The 18,245-nt window shown below is 37.3% G+C and overlaps 1 protein-coding gene across 2 annotated transcripts in view; it reads right to left on the minus strand.

The window, feature by feature from the left end:
* The window catches only part of TNRC6A (trinucleotide repeat containing adaptor 6A), a 180,001-nt gene that overhangs the window by 54,391 nt on the left and 107,365 nt on the right, over window positions 1–18,245 (minus strand). For both annotated transcript variants that reach the window (XM_068969083.1, XM_068969082.1), the window contains 2 exons: window positions 16,844–16,931; window positions 8,942–8,963 (listed from right to left, as the gene is read on the minus strand). In XM_068969083.1, coding sequence (XP_068825184.1) covers window positions 8,942–8,963; window positions 16,844–16,931 — 110 coding nt within the window. The remainder of the gene's footprint in view (window positions 1–8,941; window positions 8,964–16,843; window positions 16,932–18,245) is intronic.

Raw genomic sequence — 18,245 nt, forward strand, 5'->3', positions numbered from 1 at the left:
AAACATAATAAACTGTATTTATGTTTTATACAGGTACAAGCAAATCTTAATTCATTGTTCTTTTTTTGCCACGTGGGATCTTAGTTTCCCGACCAGGGGTCGAACCCTTGTCCCCTACATCGGGAGTATGGAGCCTTAACCGCTGGACCACAAGAGAGGTCCCAAATCTCAGCATTTGTTTAAACGTTCCTCAAAAAAAATACCAAACAGCAAGATATAAACAATCACTTCAAAATTAGATCCCAAATTTAAAACAAACATGAAATTGAACTCACTGAGGTGTTTTTTTCTTTTTTTGGCCATGCCAAGGGGCGTGTGGTGTCTCAGCTCCTCAAACAGGGCTCAAACCCATGCCCCCGAAGTGCAAATTGAGTCCTAACCACCGGATCACCAGGGAATGCCTGAATTCCCTTAGTCTTCATTCATTTCAACATCCCAGAGAAATCAGAAATTTTCCTGGTCTTAGCTCTGCTGCTTCAAAGAGCTCTTATCTTCCTACCCCAAATCTCCCATCTTAAATTACCAACACAAAGAGAAACAGAACTGATTTGTCCTTCTGCAATCCTCTAGGTTTTGATGACTGAATAAATTATTCTGCCAAGCTTCATTAATGAATTTCTGGATGAAATCACCCTATTAACAAATTCTGTTCTTCAGCAAAACACCAAAGGAAGGTACGGCTGTTCTAAAGCACAGATCTTTAAGAGCTAGAGAATACCCACACAACATTCACAATATGGTAGTCCCAAGATCTGTGATTAATCTCTCCATCAAATCTTGCCCGAATGTGTGAGATGCAGAGAAGTGGGAAGATAAAAGATTTATTTTTCAGGCAGAGGCTCATGCTTAAAAAAGAAAAAAAAATTGCCTACAGTATTTTTTTACAAAGGGAACTCTACTCAATATTTGGCAATAACCTAAATGAGAAAAGAATATGAAAGAATGGATATAAATATACATGCAACTGATTCACTTTGCTGTACACCTAAAACTAACACAACATTGTAAATCAACCATACTCCAATACAAAATAAAAATTTAAAAAAGATTTACTGCCCTCGAGTCTCTTCTTCATAACTAACAATTCTAGAAGTGACCCCCAAATTTAATTAAAAGTGCTATGGGGAATGGGGAAATGTGTTTAAAAACAAAAACCACACAAACCAAACCAAACCAAACCAAAACCAGGTTCTTCAAGCCTCAGAGATTCACTAAATCAGAACCTGCATTAAAAAAAATGTACCACCTGGTTCTCATATCTGAGTAAACTTGGAAAACCGTTCTACTAGACACTGTAGCAACATTTACAGAACTTTTGACTTCCATTTGTGCCTCCAAAGGGGAAAAAAAAGGGTAATACCTAAAAACTCAATTAGAAGTCAGTAACAGGAACAACAGAAGCCCCAAACATACTGAAAAAAAAAAAAAGTTCACAAAATTTGTATAGCAGTGAAACTGTCATAATCACTGAAGATACAAACTATTTAAGAAATACAGGATGAAGAAATGATTTTTTTAATTAGAGAAAACACTCCCACATATATAAAAATGAAGTTCAGAAAAATTAAGCAGTTAATACTATACAATGCTGTTGTTTTTAAACACACATAAGCCCTCAGGGGCTTACGATGTTTAGATATTTCTCCCTGGAATCTCGTCCTCAGAACAACCTAAAACATATGATACAATCCATAATTTTAGAATTTTTTTCATCAAATACATCAAATGGAGTGTTAATGAGCTTATTATACAGAGAACTCACGCAAATAGAAAACAAAAGCTCTTAGCTCAAAAAGTAAATGGGTAGAGAAGAATGAATAATTTTTTAGAGCAAAAAAGTACAAATAATAACATATAACACTCCATCTTACCAATAAACAAATTGATTTATATTTAAATCAAAGCAATAAAATATCAATTTTAGCCTGACAAACTTATAAAGATCATAGTATCCCACCCTCATATTCCTTGCACTATTGCAGAAACACTACTGTGATTCACCCATGTTGGGCTGGGTTCTCCTTTAATGAGAGGAAAAAGCAAGTCATCGTCTGGGTGAGGAGGAACTCTGAAACGACTGGGGAAACTACTAGTATGATGTTTCAAGGGACTCAAAGGTTGCTAAGATACTGCAAAACCATAGCTGTGAAGTTAAAACTTACCAAGTATCAGCTGGAACCATGCAATTTAATATCCCTTCATCCTCACATGATTCTACGTATTTGAATTATTACCTCAATTTTACCAGTAAGGCAACTAAGGCTCAGAAGAAGGCTGTCCATGATTAAACACCTAGTAAATGGTGGAGCTAAAATTTAAAACCAAATCTGACCTCCAAACCAATGTTCCTTGCAGTATACATTTTCATCTTAAAAGCTACAGATCAAAAATTTCTAACCAGTGTTTATATTAATAATAAGTTATCTATTACATACTCAGCATAAACTACCCTCCAGGTCCTGTGATTTATGTTCTATATATCATTTCATTCCCACATTAAGTAGCTTAGATAATCTCCTTTTAACAGAGTCAAACCCAAGTTTAGAGGTTACAGTACTTGGCTCAAGGTCACAGAGATAAGAACTACAAAGGCAGGATTCAAATCAAAGTTTATCTGACTCAGAAGAATGGACTTTTAACCACTATGCTTGGTCTATGCAAAAATCCAGGTTTGCCTTATTAGACTACCTTATTTGCTTCCTGCAAAATGTTCCCTTCAAGGATTGTTTCATCAGGTGCACGCTCACTAAGGCTACTGGCACTGAGAGCGAGCTCTTAGTGTGCATTCAGAAGCTCAGCTACTATTCTTACTAAAGGTGCTCTGTCGCTAAGTGGTGTCCAGCTCTTTGCAACTCCACAGACTGTAGCCAGCAAGGCTCCTCTGATGGGATTTCCCAGAATACTGGAGTGGGTTGCCATTTCCTCCTCCAGGGAATTTTCCCTATCCAGGGATCGGACCTGTGTCTCCTGCACTGGCAAGTGGATTCTTTACCACTGAACTACCATATACAGTGAAATTATCATATACAATGTGTTTCTTCCTAGTCTGGAGTTTTCCCTTATAAACTTAGTATAAACTGATTAAGCTACTCTTGCTAACCCATCCCAATTTCTACTCCAAAATTTAAACAAGATTTCTAATTCGTTTTCTTTGAAACTGAAGATCTAATTGTTGCCCAGGCATAATATCTCAGGGCTCAGGATACAAACCCAGGATGCTCCCACCAGCCACCAACAACTACAGGCTCAACAGTCTCTGAATCTCATTTCTAACAATAGTTTACTTTGTTAACTACATTAATCTCCACTTTTCTCATATTCATTTCATCTCCTTTGTCCTGCTCCAGTCTCATCAGACATCCAAATACACAAAATCACTTCTACTTATTTTAATAATTTATTATTTATAAGCAAACACATCTACATTTGCTATAAATAAAATGGTTCTTTCCTAAAAAATAAAAAAGTGTGTGGGGGGAGGTTCTTAGCATTCTTTATAACCTCTTGAGTACATAAATTTAGATTTACATGTATAAATCTATATAAATCATTTTTCTTTCTTAATAGGAGAAAAGGAAAAATTGTGACTGATATACCCCAAAATTAATTGTTTTTATTGGCTCCCATGAAGTAAAAGGCCATTTTTCCCACCTCCTGCTAGCGCACAGCTAACAAACCTTATCTGTTATACCGCTCAAACACATTTTCATAGAAACACATTCACCATTAGTAAATTCTTAATCAGTAAGAACCTCTGCTTCCTCAAAGAGGTCAGCACCCATTTGCCTTCAAAATTTCTCATAAAGCAAGAGTACTATCATGGCACATCTGGAACTACAACTTGGTCTTCCAAATATTACCTAATGCCTGCCTGGAGTACAAAAGTCGTATCTGTACTACGCACACTGTGGAGAAACACACAGAACTGAGCCCCGATTCTAAAAGGAGACCTCACAACCTGTGGGGCAGAAACAGGTGACCCGGACGCTGCGGGGGCAGCCCTTCAGAGTCTGGCTGGTCAGACTCTCTGGGGCCGTCATCTGGGGCCGAGAGCAGCCTCTTCTGTCTATAAAAGCTCCACAAGCATCCTTTTCTACACGTGTCATTATGTGAACAAGGTCAGGCAACGCGCTTCGAGTCACAAACTCTTTGGGCCTCAGTTTTCTCCTCTGAAAATCTATGCAGTACAGTGACCTTTTATCAAGCCACCAAAGTTCCTGAATTTCATCATCGTAGGAAGCTTTGCGATTAAGAAACTTAGGACTTTATGGGGAACATGGAGTGCTAAGCTGAGACCACAGGTAAATACATTTACCTTTACTAGAGTAAAACATGGATCGCAAAGAGTTGGACACGACTGAGCGAATGAACTGAACTGAACTGAAAGCAAAACAAGGATGAGCATGGCAACACAGTGGGAACAGGGACTTGGGAGTTTGTTTTATTCATGCACAGCAGTGACCGTGACAGCGCATGGAGCAGGGTGGGCCCACAATAAACATTTCACAAACGCTGACAATTCTTGAAAAGCCAACTACCTCACATAGCACAAAGCTGTCAAAACCTTTCTAATCAAAAAAAATATGCTGGTGATACAGTTTTTATTTCCTTCTTTGTGCTCAAATGGGAAATATGTATATACATATACTTTCGTATACTATTAAAAGACCTTTCTGTAATATTTTTAAAAGATGCGTTGCTTTAGCTCATTTGTTGCATATTATTAAAGCATGGGCAATGGTGTAGCTCTGTTTTGTCTTCCATGTAACCAACCACAGGGAAGTTTTCAAAGAAAACAAAGCCACAGACACTAGTAGGGTTAGTAGTCCAATCCTTACTCAGATGTTAATCAGCTGCATAACCAACAGGCAAGTTACTTAAACTTCCTTAGTCTCGATTTTATCTGCAAATAGTGATGATGCTATCCACTCTCCTAAGGCTACTGAAATTACATGCAGGCTTATACTGCACTAGTACACACTGAGGAAACCCTCTTCCCATATTAGTTTTTAAATATCCAGTGCGTGAAGTCTCATGGTTCCCAGCCTGCTGCTCTGGTCCCTTCCCTGGGTCCCACATATTTCCCAAAATTCAATAGCTAAGAGCTGGTTTTACTCTTAGCAACCTCAGGCTTTTAGGCCTGCTGCAGTACAGTGCTCTGAATCACTGCCCATTCACTATTAGTGATTAAATACTTGGACTCTCACCTTGATAAAATGAAGTAAATGTAAAGCACAGTGCATGCTGCACAGTAAGTGCTCAGAGTTAACGATCTTGATGTCTCCAATATGAGGTGACATGCAGCTGATTTAACAGCTCTTGAGCATTTCGATCACACCCTAGATCAATGGATTTAAGTAATGAAATTGTGTTTGACAGAAAAACAGAAAAGACTAGAACTGAATACAAATAATGGTTTCTAATTGTGGCAGAAACAAAAATGTTTTAAATGTTGATTTACTTCTCATCAGTTTTAAATTAATCCAGAAAGAGAACAGCAGTAATAAACTATGCTTCCCTATGTGGTCATCAGAAAACAAAAAATCTGCACCAACTTTTCTCTGTTTCTGCTTCCATCTGAAAGCTCCCCTTATCTCCTTTAGGATGTCACTCATAAGAGTCCACACTTCTATGAGATGAACCATGAGTTCACTGCACCAAGAAATAAACACCATATTGTTTTCATATAACAAAGCTGGTCAAGAACTGACTTCGTGACACCTTACAAAAATCCAGCTTTTATACAGTTTCACCACTGAATGATAGCAACACTGGTAGGTGTTGTTTAATTGGGAATGGCAGTAGCCTTAGAAAAAGAAATAGCTCATTAAGGCAGACTTCTAAAGGAAGTGCCGGGCCTAATCAGTTATGCTCAGTCTAAGCACTAAAATCTTGACTCTAACAACAAACAAGGAGGCTCTAGGGCTATGTGGTCCAATAAAATTTTCAATTCAGTTCCCCAGCAGCATTAGCCACATTTCAAGTACTTAAAAGCCACATGTAACTAAACTTGGGCTTTATACAGACTCTATAATACAAAAAGACAAAAATGATGCTGACAGTATAAACTATAATCTTGAATTAAGGTGAATTCTCCTGAGGTTTAAATGTTGGCAATCAATTAAAAATTTAAAGGATATCAATAAAAACAACTGTGTGGAGACCACAGGAGATCAGGGAGAAATGACAGCTAAACAAATTATTTTGCACTGGGTCGTAGAACAGTAAAGTTAATAGAAGAAATGGTAAAATCCAAATACAGTCTGGAGTTCAGTAATGCCCATCAACGTATGTCAGTTTCTTAGTTTTGACAAAAGTACAACAGAAATGTAAGACGCTAATAATGGGGAACTGGGTGAGGTCTATATGGGAACTCTCTGTACTATTTTTCAACTTTTCAGTAAATCATAAATTATTCCAAAATTAAGCTTAGCAAAAATCAACTGTATGAGCCAAATCCATATTACAAGACTTCAATTTGTAATCTAATCACTGCAAACCCCAAACCATAAACACCATACAGATATTATACACACCACAAAAATGGATACACTTTCATGAATCAGAGCAAGTGTGACCAAGTATGAAAGGAGCTGCCATCCAAAGAAGGATAAAGTGAGTAAAACAGCTGGCAAAACAACAAAGTATTTTGAAGTGATCTTCATACACTCAGCCTAACATTTTCAGAATTGTGGAAAAAAATTCTTTTTAAAAAGATTCAAATATGTTCATGTTTCATGTATGGTAGTACATGTAAAAGAAATGACTTCTGTTTGGAACAGCAGCCGCTCAAAGATCATGCTTAAAGAAACAAAAATATCCCTGGACCAGTCAAAAACCTAAGGTTAGAATATAATTTTGTGCCCCAAGTTTAATACATGTCACAACATCTTAAGAAATCAGAAAGGGAAGGATCAATGGCAGTTGGAAGGATCCATCAGAAAATAAGTTCTGAGAGGTTTAGAAAAGCTGAAAGGCATCCTTGGCTGAGAAATGGGATCAAAAAGAAACAGAAACAGGAATGAACAGAAAAAGATAAGAAGGATCTGAAAAGTATGAAGGAGTGATGGGAAACAAGCTGGTTAGATTGTGGGAGGTCAGATTAAAGAGGGCCTTGTAAGTCAATCAGGAGTTTGGTTTTGAAGCAAAGTAACAAACACAACTCAACATTCCTATCCAAGGGAGTGGTGCAAGAAAAGTGTTTTAAGAAAACTAATTTGGTCATGTTCCTACTAAAAAAAAAAATTTTTTTTTTCTTGTGGCCACACTGTGAGGCTTATGAGATCTTGGTTCCCTGACCAAGGATGGAACCCGTGGCCCCTGCAGTGGAAGCATAGAGTCCTATCCACCGGGCCGCCAGGGAATTCCCCATGTTAATTAATTAATTTGGCAATGCTACTCCCTACATCATTCCACATCCCTGGAACTTTCTTAGGCATCAGGTTCAAGGCCACAATATAACCTTGGGGTTCTCTTCTGTTCTCACCAGCTGCCAATGCTATCAGTTATATCTCACACATCTGTCATCCATCCCCAACCTCTACTGTCAAGACCTCAGTTCAAATCCCCATTACTATCTCTATGCCTTCTCTTCCCTCTTTGGTGACACTAGACACAACTGACAAAGAAATATTCCTAAAGCATACCGTATGACCATGACCTTTACATGTAAATATCAAGCACCAAGGCTTCCCGTTCCCCCAACCTCCTTGCCTATATTCTGCCGTCTCACTTTAACATTCCTACACTCATTCTCTGAATGTTCCCTCTTCTTGCTCACCTGCCTCCTCTGCCCAGTGTCTTCTGTTGGCACCATCTTTCAAATCCCTGCCCATATTTCAACCAAACTTTCCATGTAAGTGACTGATAGATTTACAAGAAGAATGAAAAAACAAATGATGACGTCACCCTCTTCTTAAGCTCTTCCTCCAGGAGCTCCTTTAGTACATTCAGCATATAAGGCCCTCTTTGGCCCCTACCAACCTCCTTCAGAAAAATCCTTTAACCTTGCCCACTTATCACTGGGTACTTAATGCTCTTGGAATACCACTAGTACACATTAACATCACATTATTTCTTGTCTCTGTGTCTTCAATCACGCTGATCCCTCTGCCATTTCATTATTTTCCTTGACTGGCTATCTCATCTTTTAAGACTCACAACCTCAAAAAGGATCTTCCTTAACTGTTCCTGTTCCCTCTCAAACAACTGCATCTAAAAATGTGACCTTAACCAACACCTTACCTCTAATAGAAACAGGCAGTTCTGACTGCAGATATCAGTCAAATGCAGAGATTATACTTTTGGCATAGCTTAAGTAAAAATTCACAATCTCTAGGCCAGTAAGTCCAGCATCAGACAGCCGTACACCTTTCACTAACTTCTGGGAGGGTGAAGAAATTCTGATTCAGGATCTGAGAGGAATCAGGTTCCTGTTTCCTCACCACCCTGAAGTCTTTCGCTTGGCATGTACTGGGGGCTGCTCAATCTGACCATAAGGCTAGCCATCTAATATTCTCAGTGATAACATAGAATGGACGTCACTGCCTGCCTACAAGAAGGAGTTGGAGACAAGAGTACACACAGAACAAGGAATAAAGTCCTAGAGGGAGCTCCAGACAAGACAACTTTCAGACGGAAGACTAAAGGAAAGGTACGTATGTTCAACACTCAAATCCAGGGAGTATGTTAGGAAGTGGTGATTAAGGAGATAGTTCTAAGGTAGGTCTTGAGACAGGGTATTTTTAAAGTGGTAATATATGCTACAATAAACCATAAATCCCCAAAGGTGACTCCAAGGTGATGTCACTGCAGAAGTCTGCCCCCACCCCTCTGTTCCTTTCACGCTCTTCTCTCTCCCATCCTGGAGAGGAATAAAAATGCATATCAACAACCTTGCTTTAATGAAAAAAATAATAAAAAATAGCTTTAAACAACGTACCTTTGATTTTTTGTTCAGTGGCCTAAAATAAAAACAAACAAACAAAAAACAATGTAAATATGAAACTGAAAGAAATGGATTGTTATGATAAATGTTCATACATTACTATTACATAAGACATATACACTCTTATTAAATAAGGAATCATCATTTTGATGAACGGCATAGGAAAAGATATGCAAAGAAAGCACACTTTTCCCATAGATGTGCCCCATTGTCCCTGACACAATGTTTATTAATTTTAAAAAATTCTTGAAATGTTTTAGGCGCAAAGTGGAGAAGACACCATTCTATGACAGTATATAATAAAAAATGGAACTGCACTTCTCTCATCATTTAGTTTTAAAATTATTTTTATATAACTGTCACCTTTACCTTTAATGGATCTACTGAATTCTGCATATGTTTAAAAGGCTTCAAATTTTCTTATTTCAAATGATAAAAGATAAATCATGTTTTCTGGAAGAAAAGCTGCATATAACTTCTTTGGCCAAACCAGTAACAAATTTAGGCTGCTGCAGTTAAACATAGCTAACTTTTAGGTATTTTGGGGTGGGAAAATTTTGAAACATATTTGTCTCTTCTGACACATCTGACAATTCAATTCAAATGACTGTGTTCTGAAGCTAAACTGCTATGGGCCCTGCTTCCCATGCCTGCCCTTACTTGCAGTGTGTCTGATACAACAAGGAGAGGGGCTTGAGCACAGCAGGACTGCCTGAAGGTGCCGGGCTCAAACTTCAAGGGCCTCGATAAGAACTGATTACAAAGGCCACAAGCGAAAATCGACTTTTTGATTATGTCCACCTGCGTGGGAATCCTAAAAAAAAAAAAAGATACAAGGATAGGCAGATAGGCAGGGAGGTGAGGGAAGACTGAATAATTAGTTACTGAATAATCAGGAATTGTTTCTGAATGAAGATAATAAGCCTTTTTATTAAACTGTCATAGGACAGGATAAATCATTTTGCTTAATCATAGTAAACTGTTGCCAAAACACCATTTTAAAAATTATATCATTATGGAACTACATGGTGAAACACTGTATGGCAATTACTATAATACTGAAGCCAGACCAGACATGAACCTTTGCCAGAAAGGCAGAGGGTAAATCCAAGCACTTAAATGCTTTACCAAGTTTAGAGCACTAGTAACAAGTAAAATAATGGAGGCCCATCTTTACTTTATATGGATTTAAAATTTAAAAGAAAAAAAAATTGATGGAAGGACAATGGCAAAAGACCAGTCAACTAGCTTGAACACTTAATTTATTTCTGGGAGAAATTGTTTTTAAAATCTGGCAGTAGAAAAATAGAACTCAATGCCTGAATCCTTTCAAGTATTATAAATACCATGCCAAACAATAAGATAACATAATTTTCTGAAACAAAATCTACACAGAAATTATTCTGCACTGAAAATAGACTTCGTATGCTATTTTGTGGGGACTTCTGTCTTTTTGTTTAACTCTCCTGGTTTCTTCCACGGTTTATTTCCAAAGGAAACTAGGCTACAGTACATAGAAACCATGACCATATTACTAAATCTCAAGACATACAGGATTGCTCTTCCAGGCCTTATAATGTAAAGGCTATCTACTATGCCAGCTCCTTTGGGGTAAAAATCCTCCACGTTGCTTGCAAACAGTGGTTAACCTCATTCAAGTATTGTGTCATCTACAGAACAGCACCAAGGAGACCCTCAAAGGAGTCTGCCCATCGGAACACCAACTAATACAGTGAAAGAAAGTTAATTACCAGAACCCGAGAGCTCCTGATGAGGAGCAAATGGAATGATTCAAACAGGTTCTTGTGCTGAGTTGGTCCAGAGACCCTGTATATTACACAAACTATTAAAGAGAGAATTTTCCAAGTGGGAAAATTTTCCAGTGATTTTAAGAGTGTTTGTCTGCAGTGCTCAAAATGAGGTGACTATCCCCAGGTGGTTACTGACCACTGAGATAGAGTTAGTGTGAGTATTTTTTAAAAAGGTAAATTATCCTGTTGATAATATTTTATACTGATTACAAGTTAAAATAGCAATATTTTGGATATACTGGGTTACGTAATATATATTAAAATTAACTTCAACTATCTGTTTTTATTTTGAAATGACCTTGTCATTTAAACTGTCTAGGTCTAAGTTTCCTAATCCCTCAAATGGATGAGGAGGGAAAAAAAAAAAAAAAAATCTGTACTGCTTATCTTTCCAGGGCTCTCATGAGGCTCAAGTGAAACATAAATCTTTTCTGGATAAATAATACTATTCAAACGTGAGGTATCATTGTGGATCTTGTACAACAGAACTAAATGATTCAGCAAACTGAGAAGCGAAAGTATTTCTATTTTGAATATTGTTTTCTTAAAAAACAAACAAAAAAACCTGAGCTGCGATCTCGCAATTAGCACCACTGTCTCAGGGAAGACAGTGGCAGACACGCCAGGGCCGTGCCAGCTGTGTTGTTTCTGTCAGGCTCTGCACCACTTGCCCCAGCTCCTCGACCCTTAAGTGCGCCTCCGTGGTTCAGAACTCAGGGTCTGAAGCCCAGCTGCCTTGTTTCCACTCCTGGCTTCACCATGAACAGGGTAACCCTGGTCAAAATTAGTTAACTTCTCTAAAGCTTGGTTTACTCATCTATAAGACAGGAACAAAAACACCTACCTCAGACTTGTTAGCCTAAAAGGACTGAACTCATATGAAGAGCTCACGTGGGGCAGCGCCAAGCACACAGAAAGCATGCAATAAATAGGACCGAGTGTGGCTACCGTCGGGCCCTACTCGCCCATGCTCTGGCTCCATGCTCTCACATTTGGAAGGGATCCGACTCAAACTCACTCCCAGCTCCCAGGTCTTGCTTTTTTCCCTCTCTTTCAAATCACCTAAAATAGATTCCCAGTTTCAGAACAAAATGACCTTTGGGAGACATGACTAGTATATACTAAAATTTCCAAAGAGGAGGAATGAAATTGGAAGTTTTCTACACTTTATGTCTCATTTAAACTCAAAATGAGTATATTAAATCCACAAAGCCTTTTATAAAAATCCCTTCAAGCTTTTAACACAGTAACAAAAAACACTCATGAACACTGACTTTTACACATTCTCAACCAAAACAGCCCAATTTGTTTTGGTGCTTCTCTCCTCCAACCCTCAACCATGATATGCTTTCTAGGAACTATAATTACATGTTTAAAGTAAAGTTGATACTAAATTATCCCTCTATAATTAACCTGTTTCTCATCCTCCTTTTTCCTTCTCACTACATTTCCCTCAAGATTCCTGCTAGAAATTTCTTCTAAAACCAGAAACGAGAGAAATTCATCCTAGCTACCTACTGCTACTATTGTTGCCCTTAAGCATAGAAACTACATTCATGTGCTGTAGCAAATTATTTTCTGAGCCTAGAATCAGAAGATAAGCAAATAGCCATAATTCTTTGATGTGAAATAGAAGGCTTAAAAAAAAATCATCTGGTCATTGATTTCTGTTATTAACTAGAGATGTACTGGGACTGAAATATAATAAAAACCATGCAATTGTGTATAAACAAATTTTATAGAGGAATTTAAAATATTTAAATTGATACTTAACTAACAGACAAAATTAGAAAAACTATCATAGTATAAACAGTATAGTGACCTTTGTCTGATTGTTTATGTAAGGAATTACGTTATCTAGCTTTTCATTTAAAATAGAAACTAACTCGAGGTCTGAATTTGAAATTCTTTTAAATTTAAATTGCCACAGTGGCAATTAGGAACTGTTAAATCTGTTTTCTGTATTCACGGGATAAAGATTTATTAAATACTATATAAAAACTATCATATTATTTCCAGCTTTAAAGTTCACCTTTGGTTGGTAAAAAATAAAAAGTACAAGATAATGTTCTGTACCAAAAGGATAAAGCCGTGGCACCAAGTTTTGGAAAACCACCAGCTGGGGGGAATAGAAGATTTCAGTTCTATTCCTATTCCATCACTGATTGTGATACTTAACTCATTTTAATGCTTGTGGTTCCTTACACATAAACTCACTGAATTAAAACAGATAGTATCTGAAATCTTTTTCAGAAACAAAAATACGTAGTCTTTTAAAAAGTGTACACAGATTACGTAAAACAGACAGATTGTTTTTACCATAGTGAATTCATGTTTTCAACATTTATATAAATGGGCTCATCTCCCTGACTTATGGAGATGTCTGTCATCTACCTGGATACACCTGCTGGCTCCTACTACAGCCAAAGACAAGCTTAAGGAAACGCAGAATTCCTGTGACTCACGATCTTTCATATGGGCTGTAAGTGTGCCAACTTGGGAGATTTTTCCTTTTGTTTTGTTTTTAAAGAGCTATTTGGTAACAGCCTACAGAAACACCAGCTGTCCTCATTTCACCAATGGGTTGTATTCAAATTCAGTTGTAAGCCAGTTATGTGGAATTCAGAGAACAGTCTTATTTACAGTGCCAGTTTAGTCTACTAAGCTTAACACTTATTAGCAGTATTAAATATTCTTTATATTATGTTCAATCCCCAGGTACTACTGTGCATACAGAATACATAGCAATACCCTATCAAAGCTGAAGATCTGATGAAAGGGAAAAAAACCCTCCTCACATCTCTAAGCCTCTGATGGTGGTTTCAGTGGGACACAGCTGGGGTGAGCGATGAACCATACTGCAAGGCAGAGATGCGGCAGTGAAGAGCATGAAGAACTGTCGCTTCAGATTTTGTGAGGGGCCAAATGTCACAAAAATCATCATTCGTGCGTTAAAGACACTGACTTTGTGATCCAGATTTGGGGATGAAGAATGTAGAGGTAAGCTTCAACGACTAGAGTCATTATTTAAATATGCGGCAACTTTAAAATTATACTCACATTACATATTTTAAAAATATAGTATCTAAAATCTTAAAAGTTCTCATTACACGAAAAAAAATACGATTAGCTAGACTTCTTATGGTGATCATTGCACAATGGACACAAATACTGAATTATTATGCTGTATGCATGAAACTACTAAAATAGTTACCAAGTGGCGCTAGTGGTAAAGAACCCACCTGCCAATGCAGGGGACCTAAGAGACTCAGGCTCGACCCCTGGCTCAGAAAGGTCCCCTAGAGGAGGAAAGGGCAACCTACTCCCAGCATTCAGGCCTGGAGAATTCCATGGACAGGAGAATTTGGTGGGATACAGTCCATGGGGTCACAAGAGTCAAACATGACTGAAGTGACTTAGCACACACTAAAATGCTGTATGTCAACTATTCCTTAATTTCAAAAAAAACAATATTTAAAGAAATCATTTGAGTAACTCCTCCCTTTCTTAGAATTTCCTCGGTAATCACAGTAAATTCCAAATTAACCTGTTTCATTATACAATAAGGCCTCTTCTCTTGTCATTTCACATACATCCTAAACTTACCAGCTAAATATTGAACTCTAGAAGCAGGGATCAATATGGCCTAATGCCATCACTCAGATGCTTGACAAACTAATGATTCTACACAAAGTGCACCCTAGCATCTTTCTCAATAAATCTCAAGTTTCTTAAGACTCTCTTTTTGTTAAGTAATTGGCCTTCAAACAAGAGTATGATAAGCCTTCCTCCCAACTTTAGACTTAGAGATACAACTTTTTTCATAACAAATCCTGAGCAAAGACTGATCAATTGCAAAAACTGTCCTATACCAACAGGCCTCTGACAGAGGCCTAAGGCATCACCAATGCCAAAACTCTGTATACGAGAAACCATCCCAAACCTTACCTAGCAACTACCAACGCATCTTTATCCCTCACTCCTGGGTAACCAAAGGCCAATAATAAGGGTTATTAAATCAACTCATCTCATCACTTACTCATCCTCAGTGCTCTGTACTCTGTCCTTCTCCAGTTTACTGGCTTCACCATAACCCAAACTCTGTAGTCCACAACTGAATTATATTTCTTTTCCCCCTTCTGTGTATCCCCCAACCTGGTTGAACTTCTCCTAAGATTCCCTGGTGGCTCAGACAGTAAAGCATCTGCCTACCATATGGGAAAGCAGGTTCAATCCATGGGTTGGGAAGATCCTCTGGAGAAGAAAATGGCAACCGACTCCAGTACTCTTGCCTGGAAAATCCCACGGACAGATGAGCGTGGTAGGCTGCAGTCCATGGGGTTGCAAAGAGTCAGACACGACTGAGCAACTTCATTTTCACTTTCAAGATGTATTTAGCCACTCAATCTAGAACCTAAGGGTCAATCTAAATTACTCCTCCTTCATATCCTTTAAACAAATTTTATGGATGCTTTTAATAGTCCCTTCACTATTATCACAGTCTCTAGCTTCTACCCAACCCAATTCTACACTCGGTCAAGGTTCTAAATACAGTTCTAAAATTAAAAATTTTATGTCACTCTACTAAAATGTCTTGGTCACCCAATGGTCAAAATGAAAGAAGTGCCAACAGCTATTACCAGCCTCTCCAGTCTCGTCCCCTGACATTTCTACACTTGGCTTCATTTCTACACTTGGCTCCTTTCCTACCACCCCTTTCAATCAAAACCCACCCTTTAACCCATACAAGCTATGGACACTTAATTCTCAGTTACTGCAGGAACCATTTCCATTCTGCTCCTCATTCACTTGGTTCATTTCTATTCTAAGAAAACTCCCCTGTCTCTCTACCCCATTTCAGGCTGAGTTAAACTCTCCTCTCTGTGCTTCAGTAGCTCCCTACCTGCCATAGTTTGGTACCTGAGTTTTTCCCTACTAAATAATGGGGAGATAATTCTGTTACTATAGTCTAAATCCAGTTGCTACTACAAAAAGGGTATATATTTAAAAATTAAAGTCATAACTTTTCACTAGAATATAGAAATGGAATAGTATCTTCATTGGGTCTTTAAGAACATTTTTAAGGTCCTTGAAACAATATAGTAGGAGATGAGTGCCCAGCTCAGTTAACTATCATCAGCCTCCACTATTAATCTGTAAAAATCTTTACAGCCATCTTTTATTTTTCTGCCATTTGTGTTGCTTTAATTATAGTTTTTATTTTTTTATTATAGTTTTTAATTAATGTACTGGCTAAAGATTTTTTGCAGCAATTATGTCTTAGGCTTATTTTTAAATATCCTTCAATTACAGTAGGATACCATGAGAAACTTTTTTTTTTTTAGGTAATGAAACATATGTTTCTTGATTATGACAGTGGTGATGATATGACTCTAAGCATGCTTCACAACACATAGAACTGTACACCAAGAAGTGAAAATTTTACTGTATGTAAAATCAATTATATTATAATAAAAATAAATTTTAAAGGAAAGAAAATACATATATACCCTAACAAAACCTGCAAATTAAAAAAAAAAAATGAGCCTAGGTACTAAATAAACAGGGAAAAGAAAACTGACATTATCTCCTATTATATTTATTACTACTTCCATTATTATTTCCTATTATGTATATGTATTACATTATCTTATTTAATTCAACTCTCATTTTACAAAACATAAGGAAACTAAGGCCAGAGAGGCTAAATAAAGTTGAAGGCCACAACCTTCTGTTTGCTATGTGGAAGAGCCAGACTTCAACTCCTCTCTAGAAAGCTACAAATTCCATGCTCTTCTCACTATAAAATGATGTTAAGTATTACGAAAACCTAGGAACACCTAATTCAAAAATAAAGACCTATGAAAGGACTTACCTTAGAAAAAACTTGTTGGCAAAATCAAATAACTATGCATTAAATTATATACACATTACTATTTATGCATATTCAAAGACATTAAATATTAAAATGAAACACCACTGAAGTTAAAACATTAAATCAAATGCTTTAAGTAATCCAATAAGAGTAATTTCTTTTTAAATCTATGTTTGCTTAATATAAGTAATTAGTTTATACATATACTACCTTCTTTTGAGCAGCTTCCTTCTTTTTCTTGTCGTCTTTTTTCTTTTTCTTTTCTTCCATCAACTGTTCTTCTTCTTGCACTAAATCCCTGAACCACACAGTTGCAATTAACTTTCCCAAAATGAATGAATAACAGTAATGTTGCATATAGATTCATTTTCACTCTTATTAGAAGATATGGCAAATTATTCATTTACCATTCATTAATATAAAACACAACTTTAAACCTCAATCTAAGTATACAGCCACTGAACAGTACTTTTCTTTAGTAAGTCACAAGTAGTAGAGCTTTAATGTTATAGTAAGGAAGATAACTTAAAGTTAGCAAATTTTACATTGGCAAACAACAACTCCCTCCAATTCTAGAATGTAAACAACATCTCATGAGCAGAGTTATCTTGTTTCAGTAGCTAATGGCAATGCCTGGAACCACCCCTCCACCCAACCCTCTCCAGACCAGTATCTGGCATAGTTTCAGCTTTCCTTGCTCTAAAAAGCTTTACACTTATTTTTCCCCCAAACTTAAAACTTTTTATTTTGTACTGGGGTAGAGCCAATTAACAATGTTGTGGTAGTTTCAGGTGAACAGTGAAGGAACTCAGCCATACATATACACTTATCCATTCTCCCCCAAACTCCCCTCCACCATCCAGGCTGCCACATAACACTGAGCAGAGTTCCATGTGCTATACAGTAGGTCCTTGTTCATTATCTATTTTGAATACGGAAATGTGTGCATGACCTTCCCAAACGTCTAACTATCCCTTCCCCTCTGGCAACCATAAGTTCTAAGTCTGTGAGTCTCTCTCTGTTTTCATACCTATTTTTAGAACACAACTTATTCATAAAAAGATGACTTGTATTTTAGCATTATACTAACTTCATACCCTATAAACACTCAAAACTATTCTATCAACACTTGGGAAACAATCCATAATGCACTAATATAATTTTTTTTCAGTTCTTAAAATCAGAAATGTTCAAATTTGGAAACAGAACTTTTGGCTCAGGTTTTCAAGATGAATGGGCAAATGTGTTTGTCTCCTCCTTTCTGCTCTCACTCACCAAAATGATAGGGGAAAAGGTACTAAATCTATTCACAGCTGATGAATAAACAAGCGCAAAGGAAGCTACACTCTAAGAATAAACACAGAGAAGTCTTAAATGGCTTTATGTCCCATCCTCTGGTGCAGCTCCAGAGAGGCTCCAAGATTAGAGCTGGCTGAGCACAAACAGGCATGGAGTCAAGACTGCATAAGGAATAGAAAGGCCCCAACCATTCAACAACTCCCATCCAGTCTGCATTCCTGGATGGCTACACGGCCACAGGTAGCAAATGCATTCAAATTCAGCCTATAACCAAAAAAAAAAAAAAACAAAAAAAAACCAACACTGAAGTAAA

The sequence above is a fragment of the Capricornis sumatraensis genome, chromosome 3 (genome assembly GCF_032405125.1).
Source record: "Capricornis sumatraensis isolate serow.1 chromosome 3, serow.2, whole genome shotgun sequence".
NCBI lineage: Eukaryota > Metazoa > Chordata > Mammalia > Artiodactyla > Bovidae > Capricornis > Capricornis sumatraensis.